At 42.5% G+C, this 16,059-nt stretch overlaps 3 protein-coding genes across 3 annotated transcripts; 2 read left to right on the forward strand and 1 right to left on the reverse strand.

Annotated features, from left to right (window-relative positions):
- Nucleotides 1–1,445: 1,445 nt before the first annotated feature.
- On the reverse strand, nt 1,446–7,207 carry nop53 (NOP53 ribosome biogenesis factor). Its single transcript, XM_037479434.2, has 12 exons — nt 6,963–7,207; nt 5,717–5,790; nt 5,470–5,575; nt 4,769–4,971; nt 4,403–4,458; nt 4,212–4,307; nt 3,894–3,995; nt 3,639–3,800; nt 2,915–3,090; nt 2,248–2,314; nt 1,754–1,830; nt 1,446–1,635 (listed from the first exon to the last, which is right to left on the reverse strand). Exons 1-12 carry the CDS (start codon nt 7,166–7,168, stop codon nt 1,575–1,577), a joined length of 1,386 nt encoding a protein of 461 aa, XP_037335331.2. The 5' UTR covers nt 7,169–7,207; the 3' UTR covers nt 1,446–1,574.
- A 507-nt stretch (nt 7,208–7,714) lies between these two features.
- Nucleotides 7,715–10,447, forward strand: h3f3b.1 (H3 histone, family 3B.1). Its single transcript, XM_037479461.2, has 4 exons — nt 7,715–7,870; nt 8,821–8,964; nt 9,303–9,456; nt 9,556–10,447. Exons 2-4 carry the CDS (start codon nt 8,837–8,839, stop codon nt 9,682–9,684), a joined length of 411 nt encoding a protein of 136 aa, XP_037335358.1. The 5' UTR covers nt 7,715–7,870; nt 8,821–8,836; the 3' UTR covers nt 9,685–10,447.
- A 603-nt stretch (nt 10,448–11,050) lies between these two features.
- On the forward strand, nt 11,051–14,387 carry LOC119222653 (histone H3.3A). The gene is made up of 4 exons (XM_037479448.2): nt 11,051–11,204; nt 12,147–12,290; nt 12,385–12,538; nt 12,882–14,387. The coding sequence occupies exons 2-4, from the start codon at nt 12,163–12,165 to the stop codon at nt 13,008–13,010; spliced, it is 411 nt and encodes a 136-aa protein (XP_037335345.1). The 5' UTR covers nt 11,051–11,204; nt 12,147–12,162; the 3' UTR covers nt 13,011–14,387.
- Nucleotides 14,388–16,059: the final 1,672 nt, after the last annotated feature.

Genomic DNA, 16,059 nt, shown 5'->3' on the forward strand with positions numbered 1-16,059 from the left:
TGCATATTGGGTCAATTTGCAGCATCACACGCAGCAGCCTGCCCTAGAAGGGGAGTCAAAGTGTTTCAGTGGCTTCTTCCGTCCCTCCCGGATCCTCCGAATGGGGGAGTAGTAATCTATTCTTAAGGAGGTAAGGAGCGACCACGCGCACACACATAATCCGTCCTACACCCCATGCCAAGACAATCTGGCAGCAGGGCGTCTCACACGAGAAGACTAAAGAAAGAAAGAAAAAAAAAAACTCCATCTCGTGTGAGCGCACAAGAAAATCCATTTCTCCGAACGCACAACATCCTCACGAGGTGACAGAATGAATCACATCTGTGTGATTCCTCAACGTTCAACAGTGTGAGAGCATTTCAAATTCCCCATTTTAACATGACATGAGTTTGGTACCACAGCAGACGTGTGCCCCCCCCCCACGCACGCTGTGTGTCAAAGGGCCTCCTGCACTAAACACTGGAAGTAGAAAAACAACTGGCTTCATGAGTCTTCAGGTTGACCCCTCAGCAGGAAGTCAGCATGACATCATCGATAAGCCGCGAGGCGGGAACCGCTTCGCTTCACTTTCCTTCCTGTGATAAGAGGTGTGGGAAGGGGAGGGGGGGGCTGATTGAGACAGCTAAGTGAGTTGAAGGGTGCAGGTAAAATATTACATTTTTACACTGATTAAAGAATAAGGTTTGGCGCAGCTCCAGGCACCATAGGGGTGTGAGATAGAGTGTGTGTGTGTGTGTCAGCAGAGCACTGAAGGCAATTATGGATTCAAACCAGCAGGTTCTAATCAATTATCACACCCCGACTTGCTGGTGGCAATCTGTCTGTCTCTTTTTATTACATCTGAGATAATGGAAAAATCTACTTCAATTAAATAATCGAATTATAGTTTATGAACGAGTTTATTTTCCGGCCCGTTCTCCTGATCTTTAATCACTGGCCAATACGTTTAGCTGCATTTTAATCTGGAGAGGGTGGGGCCGCAGGGGGGGGGGGGGGGGGGGGGGGGGGGGTCATGACATCTTAAGCAGAACGGAAACAGCTTTAAATACGTAGAATAAACTCTGAAACCCCAACAAACGCAGGTTATACTACAATCTCAGTGTGTAGATTGAGTTTGTACTTAAACTAATGCAGAAATGTAAGTTTGTTGCTCTGGTTTCCTTTCGTTTGGTCTCCCTTTCAAATCCAAATAGTTTTTCCCTTTTGATACAGATTTGGATACGGACAAAAGTTCTGATAATGGGCTGAAGAACCTTAAAGTCCTAATAATCATAGATATCCCAGAGCAGACATCATGCGCCCGACCCCATTATTAAGCTGATGGTTCTTACTCATGTATGAGCAGAGTTCTGACCCAGTGACATTTGGCCTCTGCAGACCCAGCTGTGAAACCATATTACATAAACACACACAAATATCAAACATGCACCAGAGCAGGAAACAGGTCCTTTTTGTTTCACTTTATCTCACTGACGTGACATCCATTCACAGTCGTATATACACAGTTTCATTATGAAGCGTTTGTGTCCTTAAAATGCTGCCCGGGTTCTCGTGTTCGGCTCCTGTGGTCTGCATCAAGTGATCTCTCTGAAAGCCCTCTTCTCCACATACTTCAGCTTGAGTCTCCTCTTGAACCTGTGGAGAGGGGAAAAGCACATTTATATAAATATAAAATAAAAGCAATCAATCAAGCCACTCCGTGTGGATGGCCCGTGAGGCGGCGTTATGCAAGAGCGAGGGCGGAGCTTCTTACTTGGCCCTCTCCCTGGGTTCGATCAGGTTCCTCTTCTGCAGACTCTTGAAGCGGTCCTTGAGGACGCTGCCCTCTGGCTGCAGAGTCCCGGCGTCACGGGGAGAGGAGACAAATCCACGTGAGACAAAACGGCAGCGATTTGACTCGGCCCCTCAATTCCCAACCAAATTATACATACATTTTAATCCCATTTGTGCCACAAAGGGCTGATTTAAAGTATTATTCAGAAACATAATGGCAGGAGATAAGAGAACAATTTTCCACATGAAAGTGTAATGACCCCTGCGAGGGAAAAGTGGGTCGCTGCAGTATTACAGAGTTGGATAAAGGCTTAGAACAAACAATACAGGATGCTGAAGATAAAACAAGCAACTAAAATGAAGCAAAACTCATTACAGATAAAGACTCGCGTGTCCTCACAGGCAGAGGTCACAGCGGATGAGCGAGCAAACACACAAAAAAATAAAATAAACGAAATCCCACAAGTGAGGTACCTTGAGTTGTCGCAGGGAGCCGGCCAGCTCGTTGCTCAACTGAACCTCCATGTCCTGAGGCTGGAACCTGCACACAAGCAGCCGCACGGCGTTATCACAGGGAGAATCTACAGCTTCAATTTGCACCGCAATATATTTGGGCTGCTGAAAACGGCAAAAAACGTGACACTTTAAAAATCAGGCAAATAGGATAACCTGGAAGGATCGCCTGTACCAGACCGACAGGTTGGTTCAACATTCCTGAAGTTACTTTTAAAACATACATTTTGTTATCATGCGACACATTATTCTGCACAAAGGTTACTTCAGGTCTGGCGACCGAACGCTACAAAAATGTTGCTGCGACACGTACAGCTAGTTTTATAATTTACCTCAAACTGTTTTTACGGCCCCAAAATAAAAGGTTAGTCCAAGGTGCCTTTAGGTTCACGTCAGAGCAAAGAAAAGCAAAACCTCATACAAGGCCCTCTAGTGGTGGTGAAGTAGGATTTCACCCAGCCAGTCAATTAGACATTAATTTAAGGTGTATTAATGTGGGATCTCACTTCTATGGACTGTGGGGACACTCAAGTAGCAGTTTTAAATTCTAACCATTAAACATGCGTGTGTAAAACCCCCTGTGTGGCCCTTTAAGAGATGGAGGGGTAAGCGTGTCAGAGGTGCGTACTTGAGTCGGCCGAGGCGTCTGGGCTGAGCCTTCTCGGCCTCCTGGTTGCTCTTGCGTTGCTCCTGCTTGACCTTGGTGTTTGCCTCCTGCTCTTTGATGGTTTTCTTTATGGAGCGAAGCTGGAAGAGCTGCTGCTGCTTGTCAGACTTTAGTCTCTTGGCTTGTCGCCGTTGAACCTGAGATGCAAAAGAAGAACAAACGGCTGTGAGATGACGTGAGGAGCAACGGCGATATGGGAAGCTTTTCACAGTGCTTTCTGGAATCTGTTGTGTGAAACGTCGACTGCTTTCTAAACCACATACTGTTGCATGCAGTACGCAGCCAATCAGGACAAACTTCTTACAACTATGAATCTTGAACTTTGGCGCTTTGGATAAAGCTAAATGACATGTAATGAGATGCTAGAACAAGCACAGGATGGGCCATTCAATTCAAACCACTAAATTATAATGTATTATCAGAAAACATCTGACAATCCAATCCAACTTTTCGCCTGGTTTCACCTTGCAGTTTTTAGGAGTCATAAACACTACATATTGCGCTCTTGAGAAAACGTTCTATATGAACAGAAATGATCTGAGGAAATACAAAGCCATAAATTCTTACTTCATTCAGCTCGCAGTGTCTGTTAATCCAATATTAGGTTTCTAATATGGTAGAAACCTCTTCTCAAAGAAATTCTCAAAGTAAAAAGTCATTAAAACATTTTTAATTGTGGCAGTACCTTAAGTTTTTCCACCCTCTCCTTCCTCCTCTGTCTCTCAGTCTTCTTCGCTGCCATCACGATGGCTCCGACGGCCACGTCCTCCTCACTAGCAGCCTCAGCCTCTTCCTCCTCCTCCTCCTCCTCCACGAGGCCCTCCACCTGCTCCTTTAAGACTGTCTCCTGCTCGAAGGAATAAAGGCACGTCAGCGAAACACGGATTCCATCGTCCATGGAGTGTATACGGAGGATGTTTGAGGAGCGGATCATTCGCACCTCTGTTGCAAAGTGCTCTTTGTTGACAGCCAGCTGTTTGGTGAGCTTGTCTTCCTCCTTCTGCTTCTTCACCTCCACGTCGTGGGCCTCCTGCAGCAAGGCCTGTGTTTCCGGAGCGGGAAGGAGGTCAGAACAACATAAAGCATGATCAGATGCTTTCGCTTTCACTTTTGATGACACAAGTACAACAAAAACAACAAACGCGCTGCTTTGGTACCGGGTGAACTCAACACATCATAACACTGGTTAACAAGAGACAGTCCTTTGTTCTATGAAAGAGACGCCCGCCTGTTTGACGCCATCATCGACACAACGTACCTGATGGGAGAAGAACTCTGGGTTGTAGGATCCTCCAGCAGCGATCACCTCCACCGCAGGAAGCACGGACGGCTTCTCATTCAACCGCGCCGGACGCTAACAAAACAGGAGGTGGTTGCAGTAATTAGTCATTAGTTAGTTAAAATTAATTAATAACGTTTTAAGTCACAAAAACAAATATTTGTTCTTACGCTGACTCGCGTCTTTCCCGTTTGTTGAAGGAACCAGGGGTCAGATGTATCTTTGGCTGAAATAAAATGTATATTTTAATAACATTTACACACGTTTAAGACAGATCATTAGAACTTGAACGAAAAGCAGATGCTGAACTTTCGTTTGTTCTTATCAATAAATTGATTCATCCCTCTTTAGAGCATTTCGTCTGAAAATAAAATCTCTACTTTGTGTGAATCCTCAGATTCCAGTTGGCCGTTTACACAACGGCCACCGGAGCTCCATGTTAGTCTTCACATTCCCACGAAGGAAATACTGGGAGCGCAAGGATGTGATCATCACTGGACACACAAACACTAAGCACACACACACACAGCACTCACCCTCTTCTCTCCATATGTCGTAGTAGTCTCTGTGGGGGTTGTTGTTGGCCTCTGTCACCGCCTTATTGGTCCTCTCCTTGACCGGCGGTCTGTTCAGCAACCGCTTCTGCCTCCGCGTCACCACGCCTTTGGCTGCCAGCTGTTGGGCCTTCTGGGCAATGCGACGTAGCTTCTTGGCATTTGGCTTCTGGTGGGCCAACACGCTGAGGAGGGAGTGAGGCAGAGGACATGAGATGAGGACACGGGAGACATGATTCAGAGGGGCGGCGAGATGAGACCGTTTTGATTTGGCCACGCCTAATTTGTGTTGCGTTTTCATATCCTCAGATCCCAGGACACTGTTTACACAACAGTTTCCCGAGCTCCTTTGTGTTGACTTCACATTCCCAAGAAGGAAATACTGGGAGCGCAAGGATGAGATCATCACGGGACAGAGTCCTAACACGTTACAACAAATGTACGTTTTGTGTACAATGTACTCTTTTTGAGACACATCGGCTTTCAGATATGAAGTTGCTGCATGAATAACAATCATATTAAGGACAGACCCTCTGCTGTTGATGTAAACTTTAAAATTACCATAAAGGTTGAAGACGTTCACATACATTGCAGCGTACAACAATGTTAGCGGTCTGCTTCCGCTCATCCACTTGAAGGATAATGCACAGAGGGGAGGGTTGGGGGGTGTGATATATACTCACTCTTTCGGTATTGGAACGAGGGAGTCGCTTTGCAGGATCAGGTCTATCCTCAGAGGTCGCCACGCCTTCCCTTTACTCCTCTTCTGCTCCTCTGCGGGTTGCGAAACTTCACAGCGAAATAGCAAATAAACACTTTTGAATTCATGGGCCTTAAAAAAAGAAGTGGTGAGCTGTGACTCTGGGAAATGTATGAACTAAAAGAGGGACTATGGAAATGTTTTTTTTCTTCCCATATTTGGGTATTTACCCCTTTGGTCGTTCTTCGATGGTCCAGCATCCAGAAAGAATAAACTCTCATCGGACTTCTCAGACAGCAGACCGCTGGAATACAAAAATGTCATATTATGCGCTTTCAATTTGATCCTATTTGGAATCTAGAACCAGCGGATGAATCTCTAGTGACGCAGATCATTAGTACTCGAACGCAAAGCAGATGCTCATAACTTTCGTTTGTTTGCTAAACCGATTCATCCCTCTTTAGAGTATTACGTCCCAAAATAAAATCTCTACTCTGTGTGAATCCTCAGATTCCAGTTGGCCGTTTACGCAACGGCCACCGGAGCTCCATGTTAGTCTTCACATTCCCATGAAGGAAATACTGGGAGCGCAAGGATGTGATCATCACTGGACACACACAGCACTCACCCGCTTCTCTCCATATGTCGTCGTAGTCTCTGTGGGGGTTGTTGGCCTCTATCACTGCCTTATTGGTCCTCTCCTTGACCGGCAGAGTGCGAAAAGTGGCCGGTGATCTCAGTGGTTTGTAGAGACATAGACCTGCATCCTGTTCCTCATGCAAACTCCATGTAAATGAGCATCTTCGTGTCCTTGGGTTTGCTTGACTAACTTTCAAACTACTAATTTTTAAAGCCTGGCATTGAGACACACATTTCTTTATTTAAGACGCTGCGCTACTTGCAGGTCGCTGTTTGGTGCTCGAGTCTCAATAAAAGTTAGAAAAAAACATTTCTACTCATTTACATGGAATTTGCAGGAGGAGGCGGCTCCATGTCGCTACAAACCATCTGAGATGGGCTTGTGCCGTTCTGAAAAAGGATCCTGCCATCGACCACTTTTCGCCCTCGGCGCTACTGTGTTTATCATTGAAGTGCAACAAAACACGTGTGATAAGCATACGCACTGATGCCTAAACCGTATTATTGAATCATTATAAGGTTAGTTATTTAATACATACTGTATTTGGCCAGGTCAAATCATTTTGAAATAATCAGTATTGCTTGCACGACAAAAAGAGGCCATTAAATCAGGAATGGTCAAAGTCTTCAGTTAAGGGCGACGTGTTTGTGCGACGCGAGTCGTTGACACGACGAAAAACTCTAGAAAACCACAGAAAACCACCAAAAGAATGTTACATTTTATATAAACGTTGCAAAAGACGTGTTTAAAGATTTCACTTAAAGGGCACACACCGCTAGTATTCACACGTTAGTTCAGGTTAGCCGCTAGCTCACGCTAACGTTAGCTCAACTCACCCCGTGGTCCTTTCCTGGAGTCTGACATCTTCCAAAAACGCGTCTACGTCGTTTATGTCACTGTGTTTGTTCCAGCTCTTTTTCTTGTTCTTGTTCAGACGTTTTCTCCGACCGCCGGCCACACCCGCGGCACCAGAATCGGACTTCAATTTGAGAAAACCCGGCTGCGAAGCCGCCACGCGTTTCACCCTCCTGGACGGCGCCATGTTGGAGGACTGGGAAAGAAGAAACAACTGTCTTCTTCTTTGGTGCTAAAAGCTGTGGAGAGACGTAGGAAACGCCCCCTATAGGACGGACAGTGTAAATGCAGCATCAAATCTCTGTGTACATTAACGTTTAAGTAAAAATTGAGTTATTTTCGTGACTATATAATAGTATATGGCTACGATAGAATCGGTATTTACAATACAAAACTAGTATTAACATCAATTTTCCGGCTGCTCACCACAAAAATGACTGGTGTGTTGTTTTAAAATGAGATGTGTGTATATCTATTACATAATGTATACAATTAAAATGATGGACATAGCATTAAATGTCTAAAACATTACATTTCAATCACTTTTTTTTCTCCCTCAGGCATTCATGTGATTTATTTCTCCCACATAGAATACTTAACTTATATGGATAATGCAAAAGGAACAAAAATATCAATAATCATGATTAATATAATTTAAACTGTAAATAAAATGAAACTGCGTGAGTGTAGTTGTGGAATTGTTTATAATGTTGCAGCATGTATGTTCTATGTTCCTTCCAAGTGCATCATGGGAAACGTGTCTCCTGTTGCTCTCCTATGTTCATTTTCCTTTTTTTCCGTCCCTTCGTTTAATAGCGAGAACAACGCTTTAGAGACTCAAGAAAACGTTCCATTTTTTTAGCCGCAATCTGTCACTAAGTTTCCAAAGGTAAGTATCACCTTTTCAATGAAACTCTACTCTATCATTTAACGTTGCGATAGTTGTCGGATGGACGTGTTTTTTCGTTTATTTTTGGTGAAAAATAAAACGCAGGGCAGTCGAGCTGTTATCTTCCTGCTCGGGGACCTAAAAAGCACTTGTGATCTGGTCAAAATTGACGCGGAAATGCGCCTAAAGTGAGGGGTCATCTGACAAAATATTGTTCACCAATTAATTCCCTGACATGTCTAATGTCATCTTCGAAAAGTATATTCCACTTTTACGCCGTGGTTTTTGTACTCTTCCGTCGTTTATATCGTCGCCCTTTTCGTTTGCTACAACGATTTTTTTCCTTCCCTTTTGCATTCTTCTCGCCAGCAGCCAGCCATCATCTTGGAGTGTGTTCGTTTGCCGACACTGGGCAGCCGGTGTGGGCGGGCTCGCCTGGTTTTCCTTCAAAATAGCTCATTCTGAATAAAATATCAAGGCTCGCGGCCAACCGGGGGGCGCGCTGTACAGAAACGAACAAACCCACGTTCGTTGCGCAAGGGGCGGGGTTTGACATGCCGTAGTCGTGCTGTAATTGGTCAGAAGGTTTGTAGCATCCCGCCTTTCGGGCTTGTTTACAGAGTGTGATTGGTTTGCGCGAAAAATAGCTCATCTATGATTCGACGCCGTCGCTGTCCTTTTAAACATAGTAGTTACATAAGTTAACTTGGTTATGATTTGAAAAAAAACAAGACTGGGCCTCCTGACTCTGACTGTTCTTTTACAACTCACGCTAAATGAAGACTAAGATTTCGCCATGTTGATATAAAGTTCCATATTATTGAAAATCAAAAAGCACATTTACATTCATCACTTATTGACCCCTTGAGCTCTTCTCATTCAAATGTACCCCATAAAACTGCCTTGTTTCTGGCCTCACCAAAGCAACTTTTTTCTCATGTGTCTTCCAGGTGATCTCCAGTAGTCATGGCCCGTACTAAGCAGACTGCCCGTAAGTCCACTGGAGGCAAAGCCCCACGTAAGCAGCTGGCCACGAAGGCTGCACGCAAGAGCGCCCCTTCCACAGGGGGTGTCAAGAAGCCCCATCGCTACAGGTGAGGGCTCCTGGGGTTATTTGTTTTGTGATGGAAATATTTACAACAAAAGGGGACGCTACAGTTGTATTCCCCCTTTTGTTGTAAATATGGACGTATAGTAAAACAACTGACTTAATAGTTCTCCTGCAGGGACATATTTAAGCTTTTAATTTTCAGTCATTCAGTTGCCCTACTAACAGTATGCAGAGGTGCACAGCGAAGATAAAAAAAAGAGTGCAGAAATAAAGCCTAATTTGTTGAAATCCAAGAGGATAATGTCACGTGCCAAAGCAAAATCAATTACTTTGCTCCCGCCTTAATTTCTACATGTGTACGATTCTTTCGTCGTTCTCCAGGCCCGGTACCGTGGCTCTGCGTGAGATCCGTCGTTACCAGAAGTCCACCGAGCTGCTGATCCGCAAGCTGCCCTTCCAGCGCCTGGTGAGGGAAATCGCCCAGGACTTCAAGACCGATCTGCGTTTCCAGAGCGCAGCCATCGGGGCTCTGCAGGTCCGTACCTCTCAGCGTGTATAAACACGACTTAACCGATCACACGGTCTAATCATTCCAACCACAAATAATCTATGTTTGGACTCTTGTCATCTGCAGGAGGCCAGCGAAGCCTACCTGGTGGGTCTGTTTGAGGACACCAACTTGTGCGCCATCCACGCCAAGCGTGTCACCATCATGCCCAAAGACATCCAGCTGGCCCGTCGTATCCGCGGGGAGCGCGCTTAAAATGTTTACTAATGTAAAATGCTCTCCTTTCGTCCCATCACCACTCTTTACATCCCTGTCCTCCCTCTATAGTAGTTTGGTTTGAGGTCCTATATATATATATATACACCATATATATATATATATATTGTAATAACCGTAAAATGTGTGATCATGTCTTCTTTGGTGCTACTAGTAGCAGAGTTTCCTTTGAGATATCTTCTTGTACGTTTGAACTTTTGAATCGCTCCTCACTTCTAACTAGCTAGCCCACATGTATACACAGGTTATGTCCATGCATAAGGTGTTTTTACAAGCCAAGAATAGTGTGTGATTTGACATAGGAAATTGCATTAAGACATTGTCATCTTTAGATGGGTTAGGGACATTTGATTTTTATTTTAAAAAGATTTGTTGTAAAGGTAGTAATATCTTTCCAAATTTTTTTCTCACAATAATGGTGTATTTCTACTGTTAGTGTTAAATGTATGAAAATACAAAAGTTTGATTCTGGTTTTCAATTAGAAACGTCATTGTGTTATGATGACACTGCATTTTTGGCAGAATCAGCGGCGTATATGTAGCAGACCTATGGTGATCATTTATAGATTTTTTGCCACGTTATGTCCAGGTAATGTTATGACTTTTTGTTCCTCTCAGGTTGATATAATAACCTATTTTTTTCTACTGTGTTTTTGATTTACGTTTTCAGTCATTTTTAAAAAGCAAAATATTTGTACTCAAAATTCACAAACATAATAAACAAATTCTTGTGGTTAAATAAGCTGTATGTTTGAATTAAAATTATATTCATACCTGTAATCATTATAAACAAAAAGAAACGTGTATATTTATTTTTTGTAGCCCCAATGCATTCTTGTGCATTCATTTAAAACATTTACATTTTGAGTATTTCATTTTTAGAGTCTGTGCCTATATCTATTGACACTGTATTTAATTGTTAATTAAACTTAAAACAATTCTAGACAAAATGAATCATGAAAACGTAGGTGTAAAAGTTATAGATAATATCGCAGTTCACAAATACGTCACATAACAAAAATATTCAAAAACATTACTTCCGTGTGCTTTAATTTTGTGGAAGAAAATGTAGTTCTAATAATTTATAAATGTTGATTATTGTAACGAATTGCCTTTAACGGTAAACATACAAACGTTTTAAACCGAAGCGTCAAACTTTCGGTTTCTGAAGGTGAACGGTGACACCCCTGAAAGTACAAAATGGTAAAAAAACAAAACAGAAGCGCCTATGTTCTTCCGTTCTAGCGATCAAAAGAAAATATAACATTGACTTTTTATTAAATATAAATAAAAGGAAACGAACTGAGACAATGGCTGGCATATCAAACTGCTAAAAAGTGACCACCGATATTATTGTTTTGGACGCCGTTGCATTGTGGGACACACGACTGACGCGGCGGCCATTTTCCCGCTGGACGCTGCTTCCCATTGTGGATACGAAGAAGAAAATAGACACAAGCGAAACATTTCTCACGACTTCTACTCACTTTTCCTCCCAGGTAAGCCGCTCGAAATGCGTCACGGGGCTTGTGAATGGACTTTGAAATTTTAAGTTATATTTTCTTTGAATTTTCAAACATATTTAAGTGCGAAAAAGTCCTAATTTTGTCGCGTGGCAAACAAACAAACACGGCTGTCGAAAGGACGGCGAAATGCGGTCTTCTCTACAGCCGTTGAGATGAGGGGGAATTGGGTTTCAAATTATGCGCCGGTTCAGCTCGATTCTACGCAGCCGTTAGGGGACGTTCGGCTTTCCTAAGACTATCTATGAGTTCCTTGACATCTCTTGTGTGCCGTTCTCGTATTTTCCGATGCGCTGGAACTGCGGTTATTTGTCAAATCGAAGTTGTTTAGGCGCTACTCCTTTGCTCTTCTGCCCTGGGTCTTTATCCCGTTTGCGCATCAAACCGCCGCCATCATCAGAGCTGGGTGGGCGGACCTAGCAACAGTGGAAGGCAGCTGTAGATCCCGCCTTTGGCCACTCTAGACGCCGATTGGCCCTAACGTTATGTTTTTTGATACGCACCGGCCTCGCAGCCAATAGAACCGCTGTTCGTCTTTGACTGACGCTTGTCAGACCGATAGTGATAGGGATTGTCATGTGTGTTTACTTCCCGAAAAAGTTAACTTAATTCAAGTTTGCCAGTTTCTTTTTGAAACTGTACAACATAATGTTTAAATGTAAATGTGTTACATTTAAATCGTTAATAATCGCAGTGATATAAAGTATAGGAGTATAACAACCAAAATAAAGCATTGACAAGATGTGTGTGTATAATAATTATATATATATATATATATATATATATATATATATATATAGGCTAACGAAAGTACATACAATCTAACGAAAGTACATACAATCTAAAGTATATTTAGATATTTTGCGCACTAATCGAATTCCATTAACCTATTTTTTTTTATTCTTTCATCTTTTCCAGGTGATCTTTAGTAGTCATGGCTCGTACCAAGCAAACCGCCCGTAAGTCCACTGGAGGCAAAGCCCCACGTAAGCAGCTGGCCACGAAGGCTGCCCGCAAGAGCGCCCCTTCCACTGGGGGTGTCAAGAAGCCCCATCGCTACAGGTGAGTCCGTGTCCTGCTGCGTGTCGTTCAACCGCATCGACCGACAACCAAGTTGAGCTTTCCACGTGATCAAATTGTTTTTTGTATCGCTAAGGCCCGGTACCGTGGCTCTGCGTGAGATCCGTCGTTACCAGAAGTCCACCGAGCTGCTGATCCGCAAGCTGCCCTTCCAGCGCCTGGTGAGGGAAATCGCCCAGGACTTCAAGACCGATCTGCGTTTCCAGAGCGCAGCCATCGGGGCTCTGCAGGTCAGCACTCAAAGCCACTCTGCACTCAATGTTGGCTAAGGATTTCTGTACTGGAATTTAATATTGACAGTTCATAAAATGACACAAAGACAGATCAATTGTGGGTGATAGAAATGTGGATATAGAATAGTCATTCCATTAGCCCATTAGCATTGAAGACTTGACTGTACTTTTATACTTTGTACATACAGTGTACATTGTGTTTACACAACTCCGAAAGAATAAAATAGTCCCTCTTTTTGTCTAAAAGAGTGACTGAATCAATAAAACATAACGTTTACAAAGATAAATGTGACCAATCTAATATTTCCAGTCCACTGACAGCGTGTGCGTTGTGTTGCAGGAGGCCAGCGAGGCCTACCTGGTGGGTCTGTTTGAGGACACCAACTTGTGCGCCATCCACGCCAAGCGTGTCACCATCATGCCCAAAGACATCCAGCTGGCCCGTCGTATCCGCGGGGAGCGCGCTTAAACCCTCCTCTCCTCGATCTTTCTTCCTTTTCCACCTCCTCCTGCCCTTCCTTAACCCGTCTGTCTCTCCGCCCCTCAGCACCTCCCTCCCTCTCCCCTCTCCTCCCTGTGATAGTAGTGTGTAGAAGAAGACTGATTATATTATGGATAACGTGTATAGTCGTGGTTTTTCTTAGTGCTCTCGGCAGCAGACTTCTAGGGTACTTTCTTTTTCGTGCATGTACCGACTCTTTGGTGATGGGATCTCCTTAAGCACACGCCTCCTGGTTTGTACTGTCTCTACGCGGAATCTGAGGGGGGAGAGGATGACTTCTGGATAGAACAGGGAAAACACTTAAACTAGAGTAATGCAAATTGGGTAGGGACAGCTAGGAGGAGACAATGGGTAGGAGTCTGCTGGGGGACTTTGGTCTCCTTTCTGCAGCAGGGTGCTAGAAGAACTTACCTGGTCGTCTCCTCCTGCTCTCGATTCTCGCTCAGAAGTGGGCAGAGATGACGTGTGTTTGGTCTCTTTTAAAGACGGCCTATTCTGTGTTTTCTGTCCCTGTGTCTGCATGAGGGTTGGTTCTGATCGCCACAGCATAACGTACAGCATCCATCAGCATCTTTGGAGAACTTGATTTATGAAGACCATACTGATCATTGCTGTCCTCCATCGGGTATAGTTTTTTTTTTTCTTCTTTCAAATGAGTCTGGCGGACGTTTTAATTTTTTCTTCACTTCAAACTATTTGTAGATGACATGGAGACGGGGGGATTAATCAGATTAAAACACAGACGCAGTACAAAAACAGAAAAACAGATTGTTGAAGCTATGGATTGTTTTGGCACCAAAGTTGGATCTTCTTAATGCTTTTTTCCTGATTCACAGGAGAGTTCAACCACCTGTTTTTGGGGTGTTAAAAATGTTATCTCATTATTTAAAGCTGAAGCTTGAGAGCTCGAGTATGGTGTCAGATATATACTTTTAGTTAGTATACTACTTCTAGTAGTGGCTCATTTGAAAAATAAAAACAAAAAAAAGATCACAGGTTTGTAATTTTCCTCAAAACCAAAAGTGTGAAAATTAATTATTGTTTAAGCAGACTAACTGATTAAAATGTGAACATGTATTGTAAATCATTGTTACATGATACAAATAATACAGGTGTTTTCTGTAAACGTCCCCCCTGTGCTTCTATTTTATTTCCCCGGATCAGTCGATCGTCTGTATGCCGTATCTCAGGTCGTCTTGTCGCCCTTTTAACTTAATTTAATTTTTTTTTTTTTTACTCAATTTGATTTTCTTTTTGAAATGTTGAGGATGATGTTTCAATTAAACAATGTTTGTATTTTCCAGATTTGTCATATAAGGTGGTAATAAATGGATGTTACACACACTTTTGCTTTTATTTTTTTTCATCACACCCACTTTTATTATTGTAACAAAGTAATATATAAGCATAAGACTAACTGAAGGGATGGTTATGGTGGCACTGCTATTGAGAGTAATGAAATAAATAACCAGCAGATCAGAAGAATAACTCAAACAGTTCAAGACAGAATAAAACGTCAAGTTTGCCGTCAATAAGCTGTGTAAAAAATAGCAAAAACCAAGAAGGCAAAATCGGCACCGAAACCTCAGAGGTGACAATATTTTATTTTTGTAGTTATAGAATTTTTTTGAGGTTACTACAAAGAAATGCTACAGATTTACACAACCTTTCCCGAAATGACCAATGGAGAGGAAATACTGCCTTTAGGTTGCATGATATGAACTAAGATCATAGATTACTGAATTACTGATACGGTCTTGAGTCTTTGTGGTCCTGAACTCCGTTTCGCCACTAGGTGGCAGTAGAGCAACACGTTTGTGACAACATGAACTCCTTCGTGCTCATGAATGGTTGTCCTGCTGATATTAAACTTGAGTTGAGACAGAATTATAAAACGTTCACCCCAGTGATGTCACCTCTGTTTATTATTGATTATCCTACTAATGTGTTTACTACTTTTAAAATAAAACAAATCATTACACGTTTTATCTGATGATACAACTCTACTCAGAAATAACGCCTTCTGGACAAATATGTGACTATTTTCCCTCTCAAAAACACACACACACACACAATAACACACACAAGAGAGGTGAGACTCCTGCATTACCATTAATATATTTTTTCAACTTATCATCATTCCTCTCATCAGTGTTTCATTTCATCCTTCCACTTGCTTGATTAAAAGGGATGAGGCCTTCAGCCATATTCATTACAATGAAACACACAGACACACACACACACATTTAGCCACGTTACCGTGGCCTTCACTATACTCATTACAACGAAACACACAAACAAACATCTAATCAAACACCAGCCTTTAATCCTGTTGTTTTGAATGGGAAACATTCAGGCAACAGTGTTTGCAGACACACACACACACACACACATGTGAACACACACACACACACACATGTGAACACACACACAAGCCCACTGTCAATCACAACATCAGGGTGAAAGTCTGCCCCAGTTATAGTTCAGGAATCACAGCTCAGTCTTTTGTTGCCTCTGATAGTTCAAATGATTGATCCGTTATTGATGATGTCCAGATATTGAATATTTAAATTATATTTCATTTGAGAAATAGTTATACAGACATTGCATATTAATCCAATATTTCAATAAGTTTGAAATGACAGCCGACATTGGACATTTCAACCGCAGCACATTTTTATATGATTTATTGATCACTAGTTCTTGTGGATTCTCCATTGAAAAGGTTTTTCCACATTTGGTGCCTTTGGTGATTTGTATCTGGTAGTTTGTCGCTTACTGTGGCCGTTAAAAGACAAAAACATCAGCTCCACACATTCATTTTATTTTTTTTATCTCAGCACAAAGTACACCTCGGTCTAGCTGTTATGTTTTTATTTAATGTTCTCATTTGTAATAATGTAATAATGTAATATGTGACCTGTAGTGTCAGGCTTCAATTGTTCTAAACAGACTTTGTTTCCTCGTGTCATCACCAACATCAAAACATTGATATTTCCCACTGAGACAACGATTA

The sequence above is a fragment of the Pungitius pungitius genome, chromosome 3 (assembly GCF_949316345.1).
Source record: "Pungitius pungitius chromosome 3, fPunPun2.1, whole genome shotgun sequence".
NCBI classification, from domain to species: domain Eukaryota; kingdom Metazoa; phylum Chordata; class Actinopteri; order Perciformes; family Gasterosteidae; genus Pungitius; species Pungitius pungitius.